We start from the raw sequence: 25526 nt of genomic DNA, 5'->3' as shown, positions 1-25526 counted from the left end.
TTTTTCCAAAAAAAGCAGCTCCCTATGTCCCAATATATAAAATAACAATAACCCCCACCAGAAAAAGAACAAACCTATTTTTATATTACCACTGGAGGTTAATAATGTAAGAAGGCCTAGAAAGGATATTTGCTGGATGAAAGGTGTGCAGTCTAATCCAGCTTGCCATTAGCCTCTCATGCCTTCAGCCTCAGTCTATTGGATACTGAGCTGTACCTGAACTGGGCAGCCTTAGCTGAGGAAGCAGCATATATATGTACTCTATCTAGTATGGTAGATTTTAAATTTTAGCGAACATGATAATCATCTGGATTGGTTGCTGAAAATGAAGATTTAAGGAATCTGTCTTTAGAGATTGTGACTCTAAATCTGGGGTTGGGCTCTGGAACTGGTGTGGTTTTTATCAAGCACACCAGGTGATTCTAATGTGGCAGATGCTTGGACCAATCTCTGGGAAACCATGCCATAATGACCACACAATCAGCACCTGAGGTGAACTAAAGCCTCCTCACACTCCGCTCCAGGATCTATGAGAGGAAAATCTTGCTGGGTGATTTGGCTTCAACATCAAGCTCACAGGGGCCTTGAAAAGCAGCTACTGTTAAATTTTCTTATGGAAGCAAGAGCCCTTTCCACAGATATTTATATTTGGGTTCTTTTGAGCATGAGGATATCAATATCGTTTTCTAATCCTTATAATAAAACCACAACAGAAGTAATTTCTGTCTGAATAAATCTGTTGCCCAGATTTATTCAGATAGAAAGATGAGTTTATGAGCACAAAACAATTTGTTGCCCAGTTTATGGCTTAAGGGTGTTTTATCTACTTCTACTTATATAATGACAGCTTTCTTCTCAGAGACCAATTTGAAATAGGTATATCCTCAAATGATCATTCACATAATTTCATACAATTCTATGTATTACATATACCCTAGTTCATGTGCATGTACATAGTGTGTATTATAACTTCACTGTTCTGTCAATTATTTTTTTCTTAGTCTTTTTCAGTATTAGTTGTCTCTTGCCATTTCTATATTCTCTGTTTACTTTTTAATTTTTAAATAATAATAATTATTAGTGGGTGACTAGTTCTCTGTCACCTCAGTTGGAGGGCAGTGGTGTGACTATAGTTCATCGCAGCCTTGACCTCCCAGGCTCAAGAGATCCTCCCACTTCATCCTCCTGAGTAGCTAGAACTAGAGGCATGTGCTGCCACACCTGGCTTTTTTTTTTTTTTTTTCCCCTAATATTTTTGTAGACCCTGGATCTCACTATGTTGCCTAGGCTGGTCTCGAACTCCTGGCCTCAAGCAATCCTCCCGCCTTGGCCTCCTAAAGTGCTGGGATTACAGGCATGAGCCACCTTGCTCAGTCCACTTTTTTATTTTTAGATGTTATTTTTGGATTAAGATGAAATAGAAATGCACATATACATGCAACATTTATAATTTTTTCTATGTTGATATTTATCATTTTTCATCAGTTCTCTCATATTTTTCAAATCCACCAATATTTGTAGTTTCATTTACAATCGAAAAAGTTCTGATTACTCACTGAATTTCCAAGACTGATATTCTATTCAGGAAAGTACACTGTCACCTTTGTTACATACTGGATGAGTAAGAATTTAGGACTGCAGTTTCACAAAATTTTGTTCTAAGACACAGGTTTCCTGATATTTAATGCTTACTATGTACAGTATTGTTCTATATGCTTGATACATACTAGCTAATTTGATCTTCAAAACAGGACCATAAGGCAGGTGCTACTATTACTATGCCATGTTGACTGTCAATATTGTTTTCAAACTTGGACTTCTGACCCTAACTGAAATCCATCTTGAATTGAAATCTCTCCATACTCCCCTAAATTGAAGAGTAAGAAATCTCAAAATCTGAATGTTCCATCCTTTCCTAGGGCTGTCAGAAGAGTTTATCCAACATCTCTTACTACTCCAGGTCAGTCCCAGCAACTGCATATTGTCTAGATGGCCCTGCTGGAACTGGGGCCCTTTCTTGAACTCTGGTCTTATTTTGCCATGCCTTTGGCTTAGAAACCCTCTCTGGTGTTTGTCTCCCCTTGTCTCTGCCTGGCTTAGTGAGCCATTACTGTTACTATGACTTGTCTCTGAGTATTGCCTGTTGCCTGCATTCTTTCTGAAACCTGCACATTTCACCTCCACCTCATCCCTAATTGGGCCATTGGATTGGACCATCTAGAAACTGCTATCTACTTGATCTAGTCCTGAATTCAGTAGTCCCTTTGAATGCCGACTATAAATCCACAATTGGCCAGTTTCTTCTAACCCAGTTCTGACTTCCTACTGCCATTTTGGGTGCTAAATCCAAATTCAACAAATCTACCTAAGCTATGACACTTTTGTCAGAGGTGAACATTCCTCTGATTTGGAAGTGATAAGGGCACTGACAAGCTAGGTTTCAGTGATGTGACTCAAATCATAAAGCTCTTGTGCTGTCCAAGGAAGGAGTTGAAATGTGACAGAAGCCCTGTGGCAAAAGGAAGGTTAACTGACTACCCTTGACCCCTCCTGCTACCGTTTCCTATGCTGCTTCATATTTGGTGTACTCTTTCAATTCATTTGAAGAACCATCTATTTAGAAGTTGTAAGAAGTGTTTTCCCCCAGGTAGTGGTACTGTTTCCAGCTGGGCAACTCAACACATCTGTACAACCATCCTGAATTTAATTTTTGTCAAATTTACTTCTCCCCGTAAGGATGGTGTTCTCATTGGAAGGAAGAGCAAGTGCTCAGCCTTACAAAACCCTGCTTCACATCCAAGACTCTGTGTTAACACTGGAGTTAGTTCATCAAATGAAAATTTTGAGTGCTCCAGAATTCTATAGTATTTATAACTTGCTGTTTATGTCTCAAAAACATTGAATCAGCCTCTTTGAAGGTTTTTTTGTCTTTGTTTTAGACAGGGCATCCTCATAGAAGTCCCTAGAAGGGCTGAAAATGTTTAACAAGGGATCTTATTGATTCATATATATATTAACATGAAAAGTGTTTCATTTTAAGTCTACTTTCACTCATTTTTAAAATTCAGTGTTTACCGAGTACTGAGTATGTGCCAGGCAGAATTCTAGGTATGGGAGCACAACAGAGAACAAAGATTTCTGCCCTCCTGGAGTATACAATTCCTAATAGCAATACATAATTAACATGAGGAAATTAGTAATTTAGAAGTGTTAAGGTCTACAGAATAAAGAGCCAAGAGAGATGGGAGTGTGGACATGGAGATACATGTTGCCATATCAAAAGATGTTTAGAGTGATCCTCTTTGAAAATATGACATTTGAGAAAAGACTTAAAGGAAAAATAGGGGAGAGACACTTATGGATCTCTGGGGAAAGAGAATTACAGGAGGAGAGAAAAGCCAGAGTAAAGTCTCAGAAGTGGGTACATGGTCTGATGTGTGTGAAAAATAGCAGAGGTGAGGAAGAAAGTTACAGGTAGAATACTGGGAACTAAGGTCAGACTTGAGGATAGGGAGTGAATCTGTAGCAGCACTAATAGGTCTGGTTCAAGAATGAGTAACAGACTTTTACTGCTTTGAATAAAGATTTATTCTTCTGTGTATTTCCAATGCAATTTCACTTTCTCTTTAATATTTATAAAAACCTAAAACATATAACTTTATCGAAGTGTAATTTATGTACAATAGGCCATATTCATTCAAACTGTACAAGTCAATAAATTTTGATAAATGATTACACTCTGAACTCACTACCACACTCAAGTTAAAGAACATCTCCATCATCCCTAAGAGTTTCCTCACAAAGCTTGGCAGTGTGTCACTCCATCTATACCAGTCCCAGGGAATTAACAGTCTGCTTTTGCCACTAATGACTGGTTTGCATTTTCTAGTATTTTAATATAAATGGAATCCTACAGTATATACTCTTTTATGTCTGGCTTCTTTTAGCACATTTTTGAAATTTATTCATGCTAATGTACACATGAGTAGTTTCTGACTTTTTATTGCCGAGCATTCTATCATATAAATACATCTTATTTAGTTTATTCTTTCCCTGATAGGTAGAAATTCGGTTTTTATGCCTCCCACCAAATTATAATACATTAATGTTGCTTTTAACAAGTGCATTCAATAACAATTACAATGATCACACTATCCAGAAATTTTAAGTACTTAAAGCCTGAAGACATAGGAAATCTTAAAAGTTAAATCCAAATTTATATAGGTATTCTTGCTCCAGAAGAGCTATGATAAGTTAATAAATAAAAGACATCCCTATTGCTCCTCTATTCTCTTTCTGTGCCTGTTTTTTCCCTCATCTTTGTTTCTTGTAATATTCCCTACAGTGATGAAAGATGAAACCAGGATTTGAGCTCAATGCTAAATTCCACGATTAATTAGCCATGTGACCTAGTAAATAATCTATAAAATGGGTATCACTGTTGTTTTGTATAGTGAGGTGAATGGTAGGCCCAAGAAGGAAATGCTTGCACCCTAATCCCTGCAGTCCATGAGTATTATTATAAAGCAAAAGATATGATTGAGTTTCTTGAGATGAAGGGTTTTTTTCTGATTAACTGGGAGGACCCTAAATGAGATCACACGTATCCTTGGGAAAGAAAGGCAGATTGAGTTTGGGGACACATAGAGAAGAAGAGATATAAAAACAGAGCAGAGGGAGCTGCAGCTACGACAAGCCAAAGAATGCTGACAGCACCAGAAACTGGAAGAAACAAAGAGCAGATCTTCCCTAGAGCCTCCACAAGGATTGCGGTTCTGTTGACACTTGATTTTTGACTTCTCGCCTTTTAAAAATTACTTTTATTATTTTTTTAAGACAAGGCCCAGCTCTGTTGTCCAGGCTAGAGTGCAGTGGTGCAGTCTCAGCTTACCGAAGCCTCAAACTGCTTGGCTCAAGTGATCCTCCCACCTCAGCCTCCCAAGTAGCTGGGAATACAGGTGTGTACCACGATCATTACTAGCTAAATTTTTACTAGAGATGAGGTCTCACCATGTTGCCCAGATTGGTCTCAAAACCCCGGCTGAAGTGATCCTCTTGCCTCAGTCCCCCAAAGTGCTAGGATTACAGGCATGAGCCAGGATTACTTCTAGACTTTAGAACAGTTAGAGAATAAATTTACATTGTTTGAAGTCACCAAATTTCTGGTTATTTGTTACAGCAGCCACAGGAAACAAATAATCCTGGTTTACTTCCCAACGCAAAGAAGCTAAACAGTGTACAAGTGCTTTATAAACTAAACTGTTACACAAGCACAAGCTCTCCTTACTGGTCACTTTCCACAGGGATTTCTAATACCATGCACACAGTTATTGTCATAGATCAGTATTGATGGAAAAGACTTCAGGGGAGTTCCTGGGGCTTTCCTGTCTCACTGCATACCCTTCTCCCTAATCCTTCTTTCCAAAAAGTTTAGTATTTCTTTCATTAGTGGTGTGGATATTGCTAATTTTAGCAACTCCAAAGAAAAAGAGTAGTTCTAACTACCTTAGCCATGTCTCTTGAATCTGGCAAGCAATTACTCTTCTCTTTATTACAAGATCCTATGTCAGTTCAGGATATGGAGCAGGTTTTCTCAACAGCAGCAAAACTGATGTTTGGAACTGGACAATTCTTTGCTGTGGAGACAACTCTGCACATGCATGTTTAGCAGTGTCCTTGTCCTCTACCCACTAGATGCCAGTAGTACCCTCCCCAGTCATGACAATCATGTATTTCTCAGAATAATGCCAAATGTTCTTAAGCAAACTGCTCTACCCTCACTCCCCCACAACCAGGTCAAGAAACCCTGCTTTAGAAGATGACAGGATATGACTCGCCAAATATCTATCTAGTGTGACTGAATTAGGGAAGCAGAAGCCTAGAAAAGCCAGTGACACATTTTAAAATCAACTCCATCTTAAACTTCCCAGTCATGACCCATGGTCCTAAGATGGTCACAGCTAAGAAAACAGCTTCGAGACACCTGTAAGAACAAACTCCTACAACACAAAGTCCAGATGTCCCAATACCCATAACAATATATGCTTCCAAGAATTACAGTAATGCTTTGATGCACTTACACACTAAGATGTCAAGGGTGGATTGATTTACTTATTTGAGATGGAGTCTTGCTCTGTCACCCAAGCTGGAGTGCAATGGCATGACCTCAGCTCACTGCAACTTCCACCTCCTGGTTCAAGCGATCCTCCTGCCTCAACCTCTTGAGTAGCTGGGATTACAGGTGTGCGCCACCACACATGGCTGATTTTTATATTTTGTAGTACAGATGGGGTTTCACCATGTTTGTCAGGCTGGTCTTGAACTCCTGGCCTCAAATGATCTGCCCATCTAGGTCCCTCAAAGTGCTGGAATTACAGGCGTGAGCCACTGCACCTGGCCAAGGATAGAGTTCCTGAAATCAATAAAGGACCAAATTTGGTCATGTTATCTGCATTATCTGCCTGTACACACACCTTAGTCTTTACACAGAGAAGACCCCTATATAAGAAAAATTTAAAGACAGTGCATTTCCTCTGCTTGTTTCCTGAGGACACCCTAGTCTGTAATGGAGCTTTCAATAAACTATCTCTTCTCACTGCACTTTGCAACATCTTGAATTCTTTCCTGTGCAAGATCCAAGCTTCTCTTGGGGTCTGGATCAAGATCCCCTTTTTGGTAACAGCTCTACCTCAGATAGATAACCCCAATCTCCATTCATACATTAGGATTTGTCCTAGACCTCAAAAGAGGACATACGACCTAGCAGCCTGCTGATTTCATCATGAGATTGGTCTTTTTGATAGTTCCATCAGTGTTTCTTAAATTATGATCAACATTCCCATTTGTGGCAGAATCACTTGAGCTTCTTTTTGACCTGCTGAGAGAAAGATCCAGGAATTTCCACTGTAGATGTTTTGCAGATGATTCTTAAAATTTCTTTGATAAACATTAGTTTGGAAGAACTTCAGACTCCAGGTAGATGCCATTGTATTTATTCTACTCTCCTGGTTCTGGAAACACATCCCAGTTCTCCCTGACAAAGTCCTCCTTCACACTTGCTGTCAGTTGAACATTTGATTCTGGAGACCCCAGCCTAACTTCTGCCTACAATGACATCTCAGGTTGTCTATCTTCACTTACAGTACTGATGCCTCACCTTTCTGTCCCCAGTAGTATTGATGTCCTTGAATGCATGCTCTGATTTATTTGGATGTATTCAGAGCTCTTATGTTTGTCTCTATACAGATAAAAACTTGCCTATGCCTAATGTAGTAACTCTATCAACACTTCCAGCCTTAATATATTTTTGTATTCCTTCCTGCATCCTAAATCCTGGCCTTGTCCTACCTCTTGAGCCCTGTGGATACAATAGCCTAGAGGAACCAGAAATCTATAGTCTAGGTAGAGAAATAATCAAGTTGAAGGAATTCAGTTCCTTTTTCAACATTCCCCATCTTGGCTGCCTAAAGAAACTTAAGCATAGTCTTTTCTATATTTCTCTATCTTATCTCTCACACTCCACCAATTATCAAGTTCTATGGATTCAACCTCTTAAATACCTCTTGAATCAACCAAATTCTCTCTATACTGACATGAGACAATGAATGCCCTGTTCCTCCTGCCTTTCCACAAATACAGAAGACTATTAGCTGCACGGCAGCCACTCTCACTGGTAGGTTAGCCCACAATCATGCTCCAAAATTATGTAGAGAACAAATTTATAATCTGCCATATGCAAGTTAATATGAAGATGCCATTGATGACACAGAATACTAGAAGCTAATATACAAAAGCACCAAGTTTAACTACAGACCCAACATATTCCTGTCAAAACCCTGCTGGTTTCTTTACAGAAATTGACAACCTGATCCTAAAATTCTTATGAATATGAAAGAGATCCAGAATAGTTAAAACAATCTTCAAAAAAAAAAAAAAAAGCAAAGCTGGAGATCTCATACTTCCTATTACAAAACTTGTAACAAATTACAGTAGTCAAGACAGTGTGGTACTGGCATAAAGGTAACATACAAGTCAATATAATAGAATTGAGACTTCATATATAAACCCAAAGATCTGTGGTCAATTGATTTTTCACAAGGGTGTAAAGACAATACAACAGAGAAAGAATAATCTTTTCAACAAATGGTGCAAGGAAAACAGATATCCACAGGTGAAAGAATGAAGCCAGACACCTATCTGACAACATATACAAAAAGTAACTCAAGATGGATAGAACTACATGTAAGAGCTAAAACTATAAAACAGAAGAATATACAGGCGGTAAATCTTCACAATCTTCAATTTTGCAATGGTCTCTCATATATGACAGCAAAAGCACAAACAAAATGAAATAAACCAGACCCCATCAAAGTTAAAAATTTTATGCTGCAACTGATACCATCAGTAAAGTGAAAAAACAACTCCTGGAATGGGAGAAAATATTTGCAATTAATTTATTTTATAGTGGCCTTAGATCTAGTATATATAAGGAACTACTGAAACTCTGTAATAAGTGAGATAACCCATTTCGAAACAGGCAAAGAACTGGAATAGGTATTTTGCCAAAGACATACAAGTAGCCAATAAGCACATAAATGGTCAACATCATTAGTCCAAATGTAAACACATCAAAATCATGAGATACTTCACACCCACTAGGATGGCTATAACATACAGTAACAAGTGTAGGATTGCCACATACATGATTCATTCACTATCAGCCACTACTGCCAGCTTAGAAAGTTAGGAAGCTCTGAGTTACAGCACTACTCCCACAAACACTACATCCACATTTTTTAACCTAAAGAACTTTATTATAAAGGCCAGTTCCACCCTCCAGATTCTAGTCCAGGTATCTGCATGCATTAAGAGTTGATCCTCCTCAGCTACTGTTGAGAATCACAGCACCTAGCTTGAAAAAAACCTACCCTACATTAGCATATCACTCTACTTTCCTCAGTTTGAGTAAAATATTCACTGGAGAGAAAAAAGCAAACCTTATGTCTACGCACACTTACCCCTTTCCTGCCCCCATGCACCCCCTAATTTCTCTCCAACCATCTTAAGGGCTTTTAAGATAGGGTCCCGCCATGTTGCCCAGGCTTGAATCCAACTCCTGGGTCAAGTGACCCTCCCATCTCAGCCTCCTGAGTAGCTGGGACTATAGAAACCAGCCACCACACCAATCTCCATGCATCTTAGGGTTAATCTTGTTACTAGCCCTCACTACTCAGAATTGGTGAGACCTCTCCACTTCTGCTTCACTCACACCATGTGGTTTGCTCACACGGACACCAACAAACACCTGTCAATCCCTATGTCCCTCCTTTCTTCCAAAAATACCTAGAAATTGCTGTTCTATTGATGGTGTTATTTCTTATTATCTAGTGTTGCTATTATTTGTCTACTGTACTTGGTTTTGCATTTTAGTCACCTGAATGATATTTGGAAGAAGGTGGTTTCACCATTTTCAAATCTTTTTTTCTTCACTTTATTGTCATTTAGGTTATTACAAATGGTAAGTAGAAGCTCCGCAAAAGTAAAAATTGAGTGGTAAGAAATCGTTTTGGGAAAATATTCTGAACTATTTCAGTCCAATTAATATTTGATATTAGGCTTCTACAACATTAGATGTTATTTATGTCAGCATTAAGAGAAAATTTCTATACTTTAAAAAATTCTCCATTACCCCCATCTAAATATTGCCTGATAGTCACAGTATAAATTCCAGCTTGGAAAAACTACTGGCATCAATAAGTATCCACTGACACTAAAATTCCTCTTCATCTTAGTTACATAACTACTGATGGCCTGTTCTAACTGGTAACTTAGGGGGAAAAATACAGAAATGAGTAAGATGGTTGGTAATACTTCAGCACTTTTCAACGATTAATAAATTTAGACTCGTTGTCTCATCACTTAATCCTACCCAACATTTAATGCACGAAATTTCCAGTTTAAAAAAAAAAAAAATAGAACCTCATAGATGGGTCTAATCAAATATGCACTTTCTAAAAATATGAAGGCTAGCAGTCGGTAACCTATATAATAAAAAGTCACCATGTCATAACTATGTACTCCTTTCATACTCCCCACTGTATACCTGATTTTGGGGAAAGGGAAGATGAAATGAGATAAATTTTAAATTAATACTGGCAAAAAAGAATAAAGTCAGAAATTTTCTTAGACATCACATATGTAAATCAGAAACCAATATATAAATGATGCTCGATGATTAAAAAATGTTTTGTTTATTTAAAATTCTTGTTTAGGGTCAACTTTATTTACTGGCTCCTTAACCAATGAAACATTTTGAAATATCTTAGAGAATGGTTGTATGTTTTATGTATTTCATATCAAATATAATCAGTGATTTAATAAACTATCAAAAGTTCTTTATTTGTGAACAATGTGAGAGACTGACACTAGCTTTGTGCGGTTTTGCTTTTTGTTTGAAAAGCCTTACAAATTTAAAGTAATAAATGTATTAATATTCTTATTCTTTCCAGAAGTTCAATTTTAAAAGGAACATTACTGCTTTAAAATTTCAAAACATACAACATAGTCTGTGCTTGTAACATTTTCAGATTTGTCTGTGATAGCTTGATGTTATGAAGAAAAGGAGGGAGAGTAGCTGTGAATGGAGAAAAGAGGGAGAGAATATTCTTATAGTAAATGTTAGTAAAATTAAGAGAAATAATGGATACTGTCACTCACAATATAAAAATTTCCTGCTGTTTTAGCACAACCTGGTGGTGATAAATTTTAGGTACAGACAGCATCAGAAAAATAAAGTATTCTAATTACTTTAAATCTACTTAAGTATGCTACTATAATTTTTTCAATTCAGAAATCGAAATACACACATTCAGAGCAGTTAGAAAAAAATAACATACACCCTGTACAAAAAAAACATGTTTCCAAAAAAGGAGTTAGCCAAAAGCAATAACATAGTTACAGAATTATAGTACCCTGAATTTGCACACACTATTAAGTAAAGATCACAAAGTAAAATAAACACACAACCCTCTCTCCCCTCATCTAATTACTTTTATAAAACCTAGTATTAACTACTATATGACTACTCATGACAGTATATACCTTGCTTTATTTCATTTCTTCAGCACCTTTCCTTCTACCTCTCAGTTCCTATAGCAACTACTTTGTTGGATCAAATTAAGAAAAGTCTAAAAAATAATAGCCAGGTCTAATGGTTTGTACCTATAATCCTAGCTACTCAGGAGGCTGAGATGGGAGGATATCTTGAGCCCAGGAGTTCAAGGCTGCAGTGAGCCATGATCATGCCACTGCATTCTACCCTGGACAGGGCAAGACTGTGTCTTCAAAAATAATAGTAAGGCTTTGTTTATGGCCAAGCATGGTAGCTCATGCCTAGAATCCCAGCACTTTGGGAGGCCAAGAAAGGAGAATCGCTGGATGCCAGGAGTTTGAGACGGGCCTGGGAAACACAGCAAGACTCCAACTCTACAAAAAAATACAAAAATTAGCCAGGCATGGTGGTGTGTGCCTATTGTAATCCCAATTATTTAGAAGGATCACTTGAGCCCAGGAGATCAAGGCTGCAGTGAGCCAAGATCACAGCATGCCCTCCAGCCTGGGCAACATAATGAGACCTAACACACACACACACCAAATAATAAGGCTTTATATGAGTGATCACTGGTTACTGAGGCTCTTATTCTTTATAACAGAAAATCTGTGTCTACTGTTCAAGGTAAACTGCATTTGGTATATGGCATGTCAGTCTTCCATGTGTACTGAAGTTCAAGAAAGGCTTGGATCCAGTGTGCATTCTGGATGTCAGGAGGGGAAATAAGGCTTGGAAAACAGATTATCCTATTATTTAAAATATTAAAAATTACACTATTTTAGGAACAGAGAACCAAATCCAATTTGAAATTACCATAAAATTATCATAAAATCGTTTTGCTCTAACTCTTCACTGTTTACACCTTTCTTCCCAATGAAGTTGTAAGTATTCGACAAACATACTTAATGCTGAACTTCCCAATATATTTGGGAAGGTATGATGTGAATATTAAGTATAAAACAGTACAGGTAGTTAATGTTAAAAGAGCTCAGAGGAAATTTCCCTGCAGAGTTAACTACAGCAATGTTTTTTATGCTGCATTTGTCCTGAGATGTTTGCATAACTCATTCCTCCAACTCACTCATTACAAACACTCCTATGTGCACTCTGAGCTCATCTGAACAGAATAGAACTGAGTCAATGATTTGAGTTACAATTGATTGTACATAATTAGTACCATTCTAGATGATACAGGAAATTAGGGCTGCATTTTCTCCTGAAAACCTAATTGAGAAAGCCTGTGACAGACACTAGCACACCTCTTTCTCTTTCTCCCTACTCCCAAACTGCTGGCCTCAAACCCATCGTATCTATTTCACCAATGGCTGACACTGTCCTGTCTACACCCAGAGGGAGAAGCAACCATAGGGAGAAGTTATTGTAAAACATCCAACTTTACATATTTAAGTCTCATCTGTCCTCATAAACTATTATTTTTCTCTCCCATTTCTACCTTTGTCAAGCTCAGCATATAACAAGTCATCCTTTTGTGACATCAAAGTCTTCAAAGTCTTTCTGGAGATCTAGAGTCTACAATTTCTAAATATTCTGCATAACGTATACAGTGCATATAAATTGAGTTATCCTGTACCTGTGAACTGATGATGAAAGATGAGGTCAGGCGTCGTGGCTCATGCCTGGAATCCCTGCACTTTGGCAGGCTGAGGTGGGCAGATCACAATGTCAGGAGATCGAGACCATCCTGGCTAACATGATGAAACCCCGTCTCTACTAAAAATACAAAAAATTAGCTGGGCATAGTGGGCACGTGCCTGTAATTGCAGCTACTTGGGAGGATGAGGCAGGAGAATCACTTGAACCAGGGAGGCAGAGGTTGCAGGGAGCCAAGATCGTGCCACTGCACTCCAGTCTGGGCAACAGCAAGACTCCATCTCAAAAAAAAAAAAAAAGATGAATTATTCTGCTCAAACAGGTGGTGTGGATTTTGAAAACCTTGCTTGACTCTCCTGAAAGGATGAACAAATGCTAAAGAAAGCTGGCTTTCAACAATAGTGAGGTTTTTGTGATATGTGCTAATTGGAAAAGGTACATTTTACTAAGCCATAGCAAGTAATTTTAAGACTCTCATTCCACACTACATGGATCTTTTTCATTATACCGCAATGTAATTTGAAACTAGATTATTTTCCTTGGTGAAATAGATACTTGAGAAACAACAATTTGTTAGGTTTACATAGTGATAACCTATTTCCTCTTAAAGGTGACAATGATTCTAAAACCATATCTGAAAACAGTTGAAAAAACTATCCCAACACCTCAATACATTGGAACAGTTGTTCCAATGTATCACACTATATTATAGACCATGAATTGGCAAATTTTTTCTGTAAATAGACACAGTAAATATCAGGCTTTGTGGACTGTAGTTTCTTTGGCAGCTACTCTGTCACTATAACAGAAAAGCAGCTGTAGACAAGTAAAAGAATGATTCTGGTTTTGTTCCAATAAACTTTATGAATATTCATGTTAATAATTTTCATGTATCATAAAAGTCTTCAAAAAAATTTAAAACTATAAGCATAATTCCTAGCTCACCAGCCATAAAAAGCAGGCAGCAGGCTGGATTTGGCCCACAGGCCATAGTTGGCTGTCTCTTACACAGGTTTTTATACGTTATGCAAAGTGTTTCAAATTCCAGAGACTTTGGAGACTTTTCATTTTTTAGATTTCTCATTTTAAAATATATACAAGTTTTCTTTCTGATCAATATACTCACATAAGAGAAAATAATTCAGAAAAAAATATAATTCCTTACTTAAAAAAAAAAAGCTGTTAAAACAAATGTTTAATCTTAAAATATATAATTAGAAAATGTAAAATTAAAGATTAAAATTTTGATTCTATGCAACATAATATGCATAGATCTGGTACATAATTTCTTTGTTTTTACTTTAGAAAAAAGACAGTGACAAAAAGGTTTATAAATTTCTCAGCCCCTTTTATAAAAAGTTGCAACTGAAACTAGCAATCACTTACATGTACAACCATCAATTCTGAATATAATATGAATTATACCTAGGAACTGGAATTTACCTAGATGAGTTCAGGCTGCTTTTTGAAAAATGCACAATTATATCACAGAACACTGTGGCTTCTACAATTTGTAACAATTATGAAAAGGAAACTCCTGCCTCCATAATATAAGGAAACAAGAATACTCTTTACATAGCCATCATCCTGTATAAAAAAACTTCATAGTCTGATTTACCTTTATCAAAGGTAAAATAATTCACATTTGCATGGATTACTTTGATCCTCAGTAGTTCCTAAATACAAAATAAATTTTGCATAAACCTTTATCTGGGTTTTCCAAAGCAAGTATTACACTGGCAGAGGTCCATGAGCTGAAGAAAAAGAAATTTCTAATTTTATAACAGCTTCAGGTATTGAGACCTAACTGGCTTCTTGTGCCTATCCATTGTGAACACGTCTCAATCTTCTACTTCTAATACGTCTGTGTCATCTTTTGATGGTTGCTTCACTCTTCGTAAAAGATCCCTTCTCCCAACTTCAATCATCTGTTCTTCCCAAGACTTAATTTCATTATCATAACGAATTTTATCATCTTCAGCAAGCTGAATATATATCTGAGAAAAAGCATAACTGTTAAAATGATTTACTTATTTACTAAAATAATTATTTAAAATAGCAATTAATTTCTGAAATGCTTCTGTATATACTTTAGAAATTACATTGCCATTCAGCATGTATAAAGGGAGACTGGAGAAGAAATATTTTCATGAGATAAAAGTTAGGTGAGGAAAATGTAAAGAGACAGACCATTATCTCTTTGCAATTGTTACAAGTTCAGATTTTGAGGTGTAGGAAGGGATAGCAGGGTATGCAGCAACAGGGTAGGACTGCCACTCAATACAGTGGACAACCGGGCTTATGAGTGCTATGGTTGCAAATACCAATTTTATTTGCAGATAAAAATTACCAAGAGAAAAATGCCAAATTGGTTCTGAGAATATGAAAATAATTTTAGAATACCTGTATTACTAATAATATATGGTTGTCTTCACATTAGTCAAGACTTACCCAAATATATTCTCTCACAGATATCCTAACTAGACACTTGAGACTAACAACCACAATACTCACTTTCTTTTCAGAACTAGGCAGATTTTTCCAGCTTTCAACTACAGTCTTCAGCTTTTCCTGTAAAACAATGTATGTTTAAGTTAAGGCAGTTAAGGGACTTCAGTGATTAAGGACCTTTATTATTCTTCCAACAACAAAAACTCAGATACCAAAAATTATAGGCAAAGTATCATTAGTTCTTAACATCTTTTCTCTCTAAACAAAAACTATCAAATTGTTAAAATTTACAAAAACAAATTGAATAAGGTACTTATTTTTGATTCAGAAATATTAACATTCAGGTATAATCTATATGTTGTCATAAACTAATCTCAAAGTCTATTTTTATTCCTTCCCTGTAGTTTTATGTTTCATTTGAAAATTTGTGCTTAAATGTTTAGATACAGTAATAGGAATAACACAACACAAACCCAGCAAATCTACTTAGCTGAACTTAATTATATGACCTGGAAAAAGGTCATTTTACCTCCCTTGGGCTTGGCTCTTGATTTATAAAATTAAAGAGAAAGAAAACTTTTTTTTGAGGTAAAGTTTCACTCTGTCACCCAGGCTGGAATGTAGTAGTATGATCACAACTCACTGCAGCCTTGATCTCCTGGGCTCAAGTGATCCTCCTGCCTCAACTTCTGGAGTAACTGGGACCACAGGTGTGTATCACCATGCCTGGTTAATATTTTTAAAAACTTTTTTGTAAAGATGAGGTCTCACCATGTTGCCTAGGCTGGTCTTGAACTCCTGAAATCAAGCAACCCTCCCACCCCAGCTTCCCAAATTGTTGGAATTACAGGCCTGAGCCACAGTGCCCAGCCAAAGATGCTGACTTTTGCTCCCTCTAAAATCCCATTAAACAAAGAAACCCTTTTAAGGCATAAATTCACATGAACAAAGACAACAGAAGAGGGCACTATCAACACAAAATTCTGGAAGCTGAAAAGCAAATGCATTAGTGGCAACTGACTTAACTGATGGAAGAAAGCTAACTGTAAAACTGCCAGTGGAGAAAACCTAAAAGCAACTTGATTTACAATACAGAATGCCCAAATATCGTAGGAATTGGCAGCACCAGATAGGTGTAAACAGGTGAAGCTAAGGTTAAACACAAGATTGGTTGAAAGACTGTTTAAAAAGAGATTAGGTCAGGTGCAGTGGCTCACACCTGGAATCCCAGCACTTTGGGAGGCTGAGGTGGGTGGATCACCAGAGCTCAGGAGTTCGAGACCAGCCTGGGGTAATAAGGGTGAGACCTCCGTCTCTACTAAATACTCGAAAAAATTAGCTAGGCTTGGTGACTGTAGACCCAGCTACTCGAGAGGCTGGGGTGGAGGAATCGCCTGATCCTGGAAGGCAGGGATTGCAGTAAGCCAAGATTGTGCCACTGTGCTACAGCCTGGGCAACAGGCTGCCTGTTCCCCTCACAAAAAAAAAAAAAAAAAAAAAAAAAAAAAAAAAAAAAAAAAAGGTTAAATTTCTACCATGGCAAATTTTAGGACATTTATCCTCTCCAGAGAGTAAAATACTGTCACTCTGTAAAAACCAGATACAGCTGAGGGAAATGGTACCATGCTAAAAGTAGAGAGATTAAGTTAAAATGTATACAGTAGCTGGGGAGGGGGGGAAGCAAAGAAGGCTAAAGGAAAACATTAAGAAAAAATAAGAAAATTAGAGGACCAGCTCAGAAGATGCATATACAAGTAAAAGGAGTTCTAAAGGAGAGAAAAAAAAAAGCGCCAGATCACATTCAAAGGACCAATAATCAAAACAGTTTTAAATTTATCAAAAGCAGTACAATAAGGTAGTAGAAAAGGAATTTTTGCATTTTGAAGGAACATGTTTTCCAAACTAGAATTCTATGCCCAGTCTAACAAATGAATGTGAGAACATTTTCAAACATGCAAAACTCAAAAACTTAATCTCCCATGCACCCTTACTGGGGAAGATGCTATACAGGAATCAGAGTAAACCAAAAAAGTTAACAACAAAAGCAAAAGCAGCACCACAGGATAATGAGGGAGATCCCAAGATGTTAGCTATATACTAGGATTAGAAAGCAACAGTCAAACTGGAACAAACCCCAGTTTTCAGAGTAAAACTGAAGGAAAAATACTTCCTAAATTTACTAAAATCTGGTGAATATTGAGGAGTTTGAGGGTGAATTACTGGTAAGTACAAAAAAAAAACCCTAAGTGAACAAACAAAGAGACATCATCAACTTCAGGGAAAATAAGTTTTGTAAGAAAGAAAAAATAATCATGGCACATGACATAGTCCAGCTGTGAACAGGGCTTACATAATCATAGTCATAATATTAGGATGGTGCAAAAGTAACTGTTGTGTTTGCCATTACTTTTAATGACAAATATCACAATTACTTTTGCACCAACCTCATATAAGCATACAAGATAACTATATGGGAGGTAGGAGAATGCAAACATGAGAACAGTGGGGTGACAGTTAAATGTCTATCTTAAACCGTGGAGGTAACGCTTAAAACATAAGATAAACAATGATTAAAGTTGAAAAAAATCAAGAAGCAACAATATAAGAATGTTACTTAGGGATATGGAAACAGAATTTCTAAAATGAACAACAGATCTTATAATCCTGAAGGCAGAGTGCCAAAAACTTCATTTTATATTAACACGGGTTAAGGATCCAAACATCGATTTCTTTTACCAGGTTATATGATACAAGAAAAAAAGCAATTGCCCATTTGGAGCTTCTAAGAACCAAAAATTAGGTAAGACTAAGCCACAGCGGGGAATGACAAGCTTCCTTTTTTCTTTGACACACTGATATGATGACATTCACATGTATAACATATCCCCATAGGCATAACCAAAATTTTATTAAAAGATACAACATGAAGCAATAGGTTACAATCAATTCCCCATAGAAAATATTGCAGCTCTACTCTCATTCTTTGTAGTGATTGTAAAACAGTTAAGAACTGCTGGACCAGAAAAACCTCCAGAAGAACTTTAACATCCCTACATATTTTAAAAATGTAAGTATTTAAATTTAAAAAGTTGGCTATGTATGTATGTATGTATTAGCAACTACACACCCAAACTGATTCTATGTGGTAAGAAAAAGATTTTTCTTTAAAGAGGGCCTTATCAAAAGAGTTTAATTTCTGTAATTCACTACTTTTCTTCACCACCTGACACATAGCACCCTGTATTTTTCCTGTATAAATATTTTTAAAATTAAACAAAAATGTATTTCAGCTTTACCTGTGGTGTGCCATCCATAGTTTCTTGGAAGCGTTCAGCTACATAAATGTTATAAGCTGTACGAGGTCTTTTTGGTTTTCCAAGCAGTGATAACTCCTGAATAAAAAAAAAAGTAGAGGGTCAGAAATAGTGTTAACCTCCATGAAACTTAATTTTACCTAAAGAAACTTTACTCACTACTACAACATTACAGAATGTCCCTTAAAGTGAATGCTATGATTCTTATATAGGGTGATTATTCCAACTTGGGGTCAGAATTTTTTGACAGCAGTGTTTTAAAAATTATATTAGATTTTATGAGTTATTTTCCATACAAAACCATTTCCTTTACCTATTATTCTCATGATCTCCACAAATTAAACAACTGAATGTATACATACAAAACCTTTTTAAAAGATAAAACAATCTCAGGTTCATCCTTGCGAGACACTACGTCCCCTTGACCAAATCACTGCATGCTTCCACCACAACCCACGAACACTGGACTATTGTTTAATAATCTTTCATCTTGTTCCATTCCCTGAATGTCTCTACCTTTAAAGCTTCACAGTTGTGGTAAATTCAATTTTACTAGTTATCAAAAGGGAAGAAACTATGGAAAACAATACAAGTATCCATTACTATCAGTTTAGTTTCTGAGTTCAGGGAATGATATTGCATTATCATACTTAGTTTCTGAATTTGGATAGTAAGTAGTACCTATAATTTATAAAATTCTATGGCTCTTAATAGCAATTTGGTTATAATCAATAACAATTCCAACTTTTATTCATAAGTATAAGCAGGAATCCCCTGATTTAGTTTCTTCTTCCTGAATCTCTCAGTCACTAAGTATCGAAACTACTACAAACTTTAAGCACTTTACAACTTAACTATTTCCCTCTTTGATTCTAGATCTACCACTAGGGATTTCTCTCCTAAGGGTTTTAGCTGTAACTTCCTAGTCCCCACACTTCTCACCTGATCTCTGAACTAGTTGGTACTGGGAGTCTTTAATAGGAAGAACAATTACAAAAGAGAGAATGGAAAGGGAAACTTTATAAATGCCCAATTGTCATGTCTGGTCCTCTTTAGTCTTAGCACAGGCTGGGGGCATTAAGGAGGAAGGAAGAATCAAAGAGGGAAAACATACTTTAGTAATCACTCTTCCAAATACCATCTTTATGTAGGTACTCTTATTTTTCACTCTTAGTATCTCTTCTGGCTCACTTTTACTAATTACATCAGCCACCCTAAAGCAGCAGCTTCATGGACTTGAAACTGGGCAGGTCCTTAACCCTAGTGCTAGGACAGCTTAAAACATTAGGATAAGGGAAAGATGTATTAGCATCTCACATTCAAAGCTGTAATCCAGTCTTTTTTTTTTTTTTTTTTTTTTTTTAGACGGAGTTTCACTCGTTACCCAGGCTGGAGTGCAATGGCGCGATCTCGGCTCACTGCAACCTCCGCCTCCTGGGTTCAGGCAATTCTCCTGCCTCAACCTCCTCAGTAGCTGGGATTACAGGCACGCGCCACCATGCCCAGCTAATGGTTTTTTTTTTGTATTTTTAGTAGAGATGGGGTTTCACCATGTTGACCAGGATGGTCTCGATCTCCTGACCTCGTGATCCACCCGCCTCGGCCTCCCAAAGTGCTGGGATTACAGGCTTGAGCCACCGTGCCTGGCCGTAATTCAGTCTTTCAAAGAAATAGTTTTAACTCTGATGATCATTTTGTAATAGTGTAGGTACATAACTAGCAAACTGACCACTTCACAATACTGGCTCTATGAAATAAATGTATAACTTTCAAATGATGACATTTATGTGAATTAATACACTAAGCTAGGAACTACAAATTTTGAAGCATGTGAGGTTTTTAATAGTTATTCCTTTGAAGAAAAAAAAAGAATTCCGTCCTAAAGGCACTTACTTGATTAGATAAATTAGCACTTTTCTGATGTGTTAATGAATTAATGCAGTCGGATGTGTTAATGAATTAATGAATACTTGGCAATATTCCATATCAAACTCACCATAATCTATAGAACAATTCAAATTAATAGGTTATTCTAGAGAAGACTCAGAGGCAAAGATTTGGTTATAATCAATAACAATTCCAACTTTTATTCTTTGTTCCTGTAGTTTTCATTACTGTTTTACTAATTGTACACCTTAAATGTGGACACATCTGAAAGTAGCAAAAAGGATTTCCAAACAGACTCAATGACAAGTGGTCCTAGTGGCTATCTCACTTTTCAGAAGAGAACTATCCCACTTTTGCCTAACTGGAGAATACCTAATAACATTCTACCTTATTGTATCTGCCTATTATTATTATTAAGAGAAAACTATCTATATTTATAGTTATATAAATCTCAAATCTTTACTGTAACAAAAAAATGTTTCAATGACACTTACTCTCTTTTTTAACATAAATTTCCTTCTTAAATTTTTGTGTATCATTTCTTGTCTCAAAGACGTAATCTGACATGGAGTTAGCTGTTCTTCAATTCTGTTCACCTCTTCTTTGTATGCCACCCAGGCTGCCCTATAAGCATCTTCATATATCTATAAATAAAAAACCCAAATTAAGTCAACAAAACATTGCTGGCAAATTCAACATAGCACGTGCCAGGGAAAGGCAACTACATGACTTCAAATAGACAGATTTTATCACCAGGTGGAAAATGTGCTCTGGGATGAGATGTATCTGGATTAAAACATGCATTTTCCTTATACATACTAATCAAGGTGAGAATTTAGTAATCAGCCTCCATTTTCAAACTGCTGCCACTTCTTCACCTCCACCCCATACATCCATATTCTCATTATTTATGTAGATCGGAAGATATAAAGTTTCTTTGTAGATAACAGATTATTTTTTAAATTTTTTCTTCCTGGAAGATATCACACTAGTCCAGATTACAGATTATTTTTTAAAGGTCTGATTCATCTGGTCCTTTAAAGGACATGACAATTGCTCCTAACTGCTGAATAACTGGTCAGCAATGTTGAAAATTTATGTGCTTACTTTTTTCTCTGACTCAGGAAGTTCCCTCCAACGCTCGGCGATTCTTCTAATTAGTTCTGTAGTTTTTAAATCTGTGGAATGAAATAAAATGAAAAGAGATGCCACAATTTTACATCTCAGGATTAATTTCTAAAGATTTCCAGGAAAGCACAATCTCAGGATTAATTTCTACAGATTTCAAAGAAAGCACAATCCATAGCACACGTTATACAATGATTTAACTTTCCCTTATTTAACTAATTTAAATATGGTAAGCAATGTATCCAACATTATTAAAAGTTATTAAAAGTCTGTTCTCTAACTGCTAAGGAGTATATCATATACCACGAGAAACAGTCTACAGTTTGATTACTAGGTTTTGTTGTCTTTTTTTTTTTTTTGGAAACAGGGTCTGGCTCCGTCACCCAGGCGGTAGCACAATCTTGTCTCAATGCAACCTCCTCCTACTGTGCTCAATTGATTCTCCTGCCTCAGCTTCCCAAGTACGTGGGACTACAGGTAGACGCCAACATGTCCAGCTAATTTTTGTATTTTTTATACAGATGCTGTTTCACTATGTTGCCCAGCCTGGTCTCAAACTACTGAGCTCAAGCAATCTGCCTGCCTCAGCTTCCCAAAGTGCTGGGATCACAGGCGTGAGCCACTGCACGAGGCTGATTACTAGTTAAAGAAGATGGATGATCAGTTGCTTCAAGTTTTTTACTTCCATATTTCAATCAAAAACACTTTTTCAGGTCTTTGAGGAATTATTAAATTTATAAAAGCTAACAACAAAATACAGTCTTTTTTTTTTTTTTTTTTTTTTTTGAGACGGAGTTTCGCTCTTATTACCCAGGCTGGAGTGCAATGGCGCGATCTCGGCTCACCGCAACCTCCGCCTCCTGGGTTCAGGCAATTCTCCTGCCTCAGCCTCCTGAGTAGCTGGGATTACAGGCACGCACCACCATGCCCAGCTAATTTTTTATAGTTTTAGTAGAGACGGGGTTTCACCATGTTGACCAGGACGGTCTCGATCTCTTGACCTCGTGATCCACCCGCCTCGGCCTCCCAAAGTGCTGGGATTACAGGCTTGAGCCACCGCGCCCGGCCCAAAATACAGTCTTGATTCATATAACACAACCTCATATTTCAATAACAAAAATACTATTTGGAAACAAGCTATTTGAAATTCAACCTGTTATTCTCCACTTCCTTCTTCATCTTAACTGGGATGATGGCGTGCAATTGATTTTTGTTGTTGTTTGTTTTTGAGACAGAGTTTCACTCTTGTTGCTCAGGCTGGAGTGCAATGGCGCGATCTGGCTCATCACAACCACTGCCTCCCAGGCTCAAGCGATTCTCCTGCCTCAGCCTCCTGAGTAGCTGGGATTACAGGCATGCCCCACCATGCCCAGCTAATTTTGTAGCAATTGATATTTAAAAATATCTGTTAGTAGCAACTCTTACATTTAAAAAATGTGGGTACTTAAGCATGTCTCTGAAACTAGCTCCTTAGCTATAATGTGAGCTTTTTTAAAAAAATTATTATTATTATTATTTTGAGACAGGATCTCGCTGTCACCCAGACTGGGGCACAGTGGAGCAATTATGGCTCACTGTAGCCTCAACTTCCCAGGATCCAGTGATCCTACCACCACAGCCTCCCAAGTAGCTGGGACTACAGGCATTGCGCCCCCACACCCAGGTAATTTTTGTATTTTTAGTACAGACAGGATTTCCATGTTTCCCAGGCTGGTCTTAAACTCCTGGGCTCATGCAATCCACTCTCCTTGACCTCCCAAAGTGCTGGGATTACAGGTGTGAACCACCTCCCCCAGCCTAATGTGAGTTTTATTACAGTTGGGTAGATTTTCACAAGTGCCCTGTGATGTCTTAGAAATCAAAATAAAAAATTAGCTATTATCTTTACACTATAACTTAAAATAAGAGCCCTAAAGGCTTTCTAGGAAGTCAATAAACATCCTACCTGGAAATGTTTTCTTGGAACCCAAGACAATAAAGGATTTATCCTTTACAACCCACCAACCTCTTGGCAAGGTCGAGGTCTGAATCAAAGAACCAGGGTGGCTCTGAACTCCTAGGATGGAAAGGTTTATCCATTCTTATCTTGAAAGCTCTTGAAATTTGCAGTAATTTGCATAGAGCTTTATACTTTATGGATGCTTCCACAGAAGCATCAACTTTATTAACAATTCCCTGAGGCAGAAAAAGGAGGAGCTAAGCAAGAGAAAATAATTCATCAGTGGTTCTCTAGACCAAAGGCAACTAGGCCCCAAATTCAGTTTTATCCTCTTCCTAGGGTGCTTTCTACACTATATGTTATTTTTAAAATACCTTTTATTAGTTCTCATTTATGTTTAAAGCATTTCTATTTGGTGTAAAATAGAACTTCCTATTTTACAGACATCAAATGATTGTTCCTGCAGTCACTGAATGCTTTAATACTGCAATTCAGCATTGCTATTAAAACTGCGTAGTGTCATTTTTATTACATGAGAAAAGGGTGCACGCCCCCAAACTCCTTACCTGGGTTCTGAGCTCTAAGTATGGGTAGTTGTTCTTGAGAAAATCGAATGTAAGAACTTACAGGTTTCTTTGGGTAACGTGCCACGGCAGATGAAAACCATTTCGGTAAATAAACAAAACTACATATAAATAAAAAGAAAATAACCAACGTCAGATGTTTAACTGTCAATATTCACATGTATATGAACATAGATCCCAAATAAGAGATGTCATCAAGACACTATGTATCTAACACCTTCAACAAGAATGCTAGAGACTTAATAAAACTCCGTCCTAACCGGAGGAGACGTCTGCGGGACTTAAGTCTCAAAGCTCTTATCTCCTAGGAAGGGCTGAAACCGGAGGAAAGCGTCTACACTCCAGCTCCTGGGCCCCGCCTCCTCCATGCCTAGATGATCGCTGGAGACTCGGCGGGAATCCGCAGAGGCGGCGGAACTGGTCCAAAGCTGGACAGTGGGGAGGTGTGGGAAGAGGGAGTGGTGGGTAGGAGGAAACAAGATACAGGGTACTAAGGGAGTAAGGCCTGGTCTCAAAGCTACCGTCCCCTTAGCAAGGTCGAAGTTTGAATCAAAGAACCAGGCTGGCTCTGAACTCCTAGGAAGGGCAGAAAGTGGAGGACAGGGTCTACGTTCCAGCCTCTGGACGTCCTGGGCCCTGCCGCCCCTTAGGGCACAGGTGAGCTGGCCTACCTGAAGGGGGAGCGCAGTCGACTTCCACAACCGGTGCACAGCTCCGCTCCGGACCTTCCCAGGGCACTGAGCACGCCCCACATGCTTCGGAGAAACGCCATCGCACTAGAGGACGAGGCAGACACCGGGCCCCAATTTCGGAGAGCCTCCTGGCACCACAGAACAACCCCGGCAAAGACAACCCGAACCCGCGTGCGACCCTCCGGAGTTTGCGATCAGGCCCACCATTCGCTAGGAACTATGGGAAAGTTGTTAACATCCGGTCGGCAGACCGGGGGCGGGGCAAAGCAGAATTGGCGCAGGCGTCGGAGAGGGGCGCAGGCGTCGGAGAAGGTCCTCGGCGGGTGGCGGAAGAGGATCCGCGGAAATGAAGAGAAACCGCAAGCTGTTATCCTGGGGAGAGCTCAGGCCTCGAGGGGGCGTTGCTGAGCCGCCTCTGGCCCGAGCCGCTTCTGGCCCCAGCCGCCCGCAGCAGTGGGTTCCCCTACCGGGCCAGGAAGGTGATGGAGGGACAGCGGCGGCCTCACCTCGGCCTGGCGTTGACCGTTGTCCGCCCGTGACGGCCACAAGGGCTGTACGTAACAGACAGTCCTGCATCCAGGACCCCGAGGTCCGGTCGGCGGGTGCTGCGCGGCCTGCCGAACCTCTTAGTTCAAGCCAGGGCTGCAGCTCGGAGTTCAGAAATAGTACCAGGACAGCAGGGGATTCGTAAACTTAAAAATGCAAATTCCAAGGCCTTACGCAGAGCTTAATTCCGCGTAGGGCCTATGAATCTGCATTTTAGCGAGTTCCCCAGAGCTTAACAAGTTATAATGTTTGTGGTCTTGGGAC

The 25526-nt window shown here is 38.2% G+C and overlaps 1 protein-coding gene and 1 long non-coding RNA gene across 2 annotated transcripts; both read right to left on the bottom strand.

Annotated features, from left to right (window-relative positions):
• Window positions 1–7303: 7303 nt before the first annotated feature.
• LOC119473248 lies at window positions 7304–12855 on the bottom strand. Its single transcript, XR_005202446.1, has 2 exons — window positions 12702–12855; window positions 7304–10633 (listed from the first exon to the last, which is right to left on the bottom strand). It is a non-coding gene; the product is annotated as an uncharacterized LOC119473248 (long non-coding RNA).
• Window positions 12856–13562: 707 nt separating this feature from the next.
• Window positions 13563–24942, bottom strand: TFAM (transcription factor A, mitochondrial). Its single transcript, XM_017542257.2, has 7 exons — window positions 24696–24942; window positions 24007–24125; window positions 21481–21551; window positions 20868–21017; window positions 18469–18564; window positions 15236–15292; window positions 13563–14718 (listed from the first exon to the last, which is right to left on the bottom strand). The coding sequence occupies exons 1-7, from the start codon at window positions 24794–24796 to the stop codon at window positions 14563–14565; spliced, it is 750 nt and encodes a 249-aa protein (XP_017397746.1). The 5' UTR covers window positions 24797–24942; the 3' UTR covers window positions 13563–14562.
• Window positions 24943–25526: the final 584 nt, after the last annotated feature.

The sequence above is a fragment of the Cebus imitator genome, unplaced genomic scaffold (genome assembly GCF_001604975.1).
Source record: "Cebus imitator isolate Cc_AM_T3 unplaced genomic scaffold, Cebus_imitator-1.0 Scaffold142, whole genome shotgun sequence".
In the NCBI taxonomy this organism is placed as follows: domain Eukaryota; kingdom Metazoa; phylum Chordata; class Mammalia; order Primates; family Cebidae; genus Cebus; species Cebus imitator.
The sequence above is the reverse complement of the archived record's forward strand: the minus strand, read 5'-3'. Positions and strand labels throughout refer to the sequence as shown.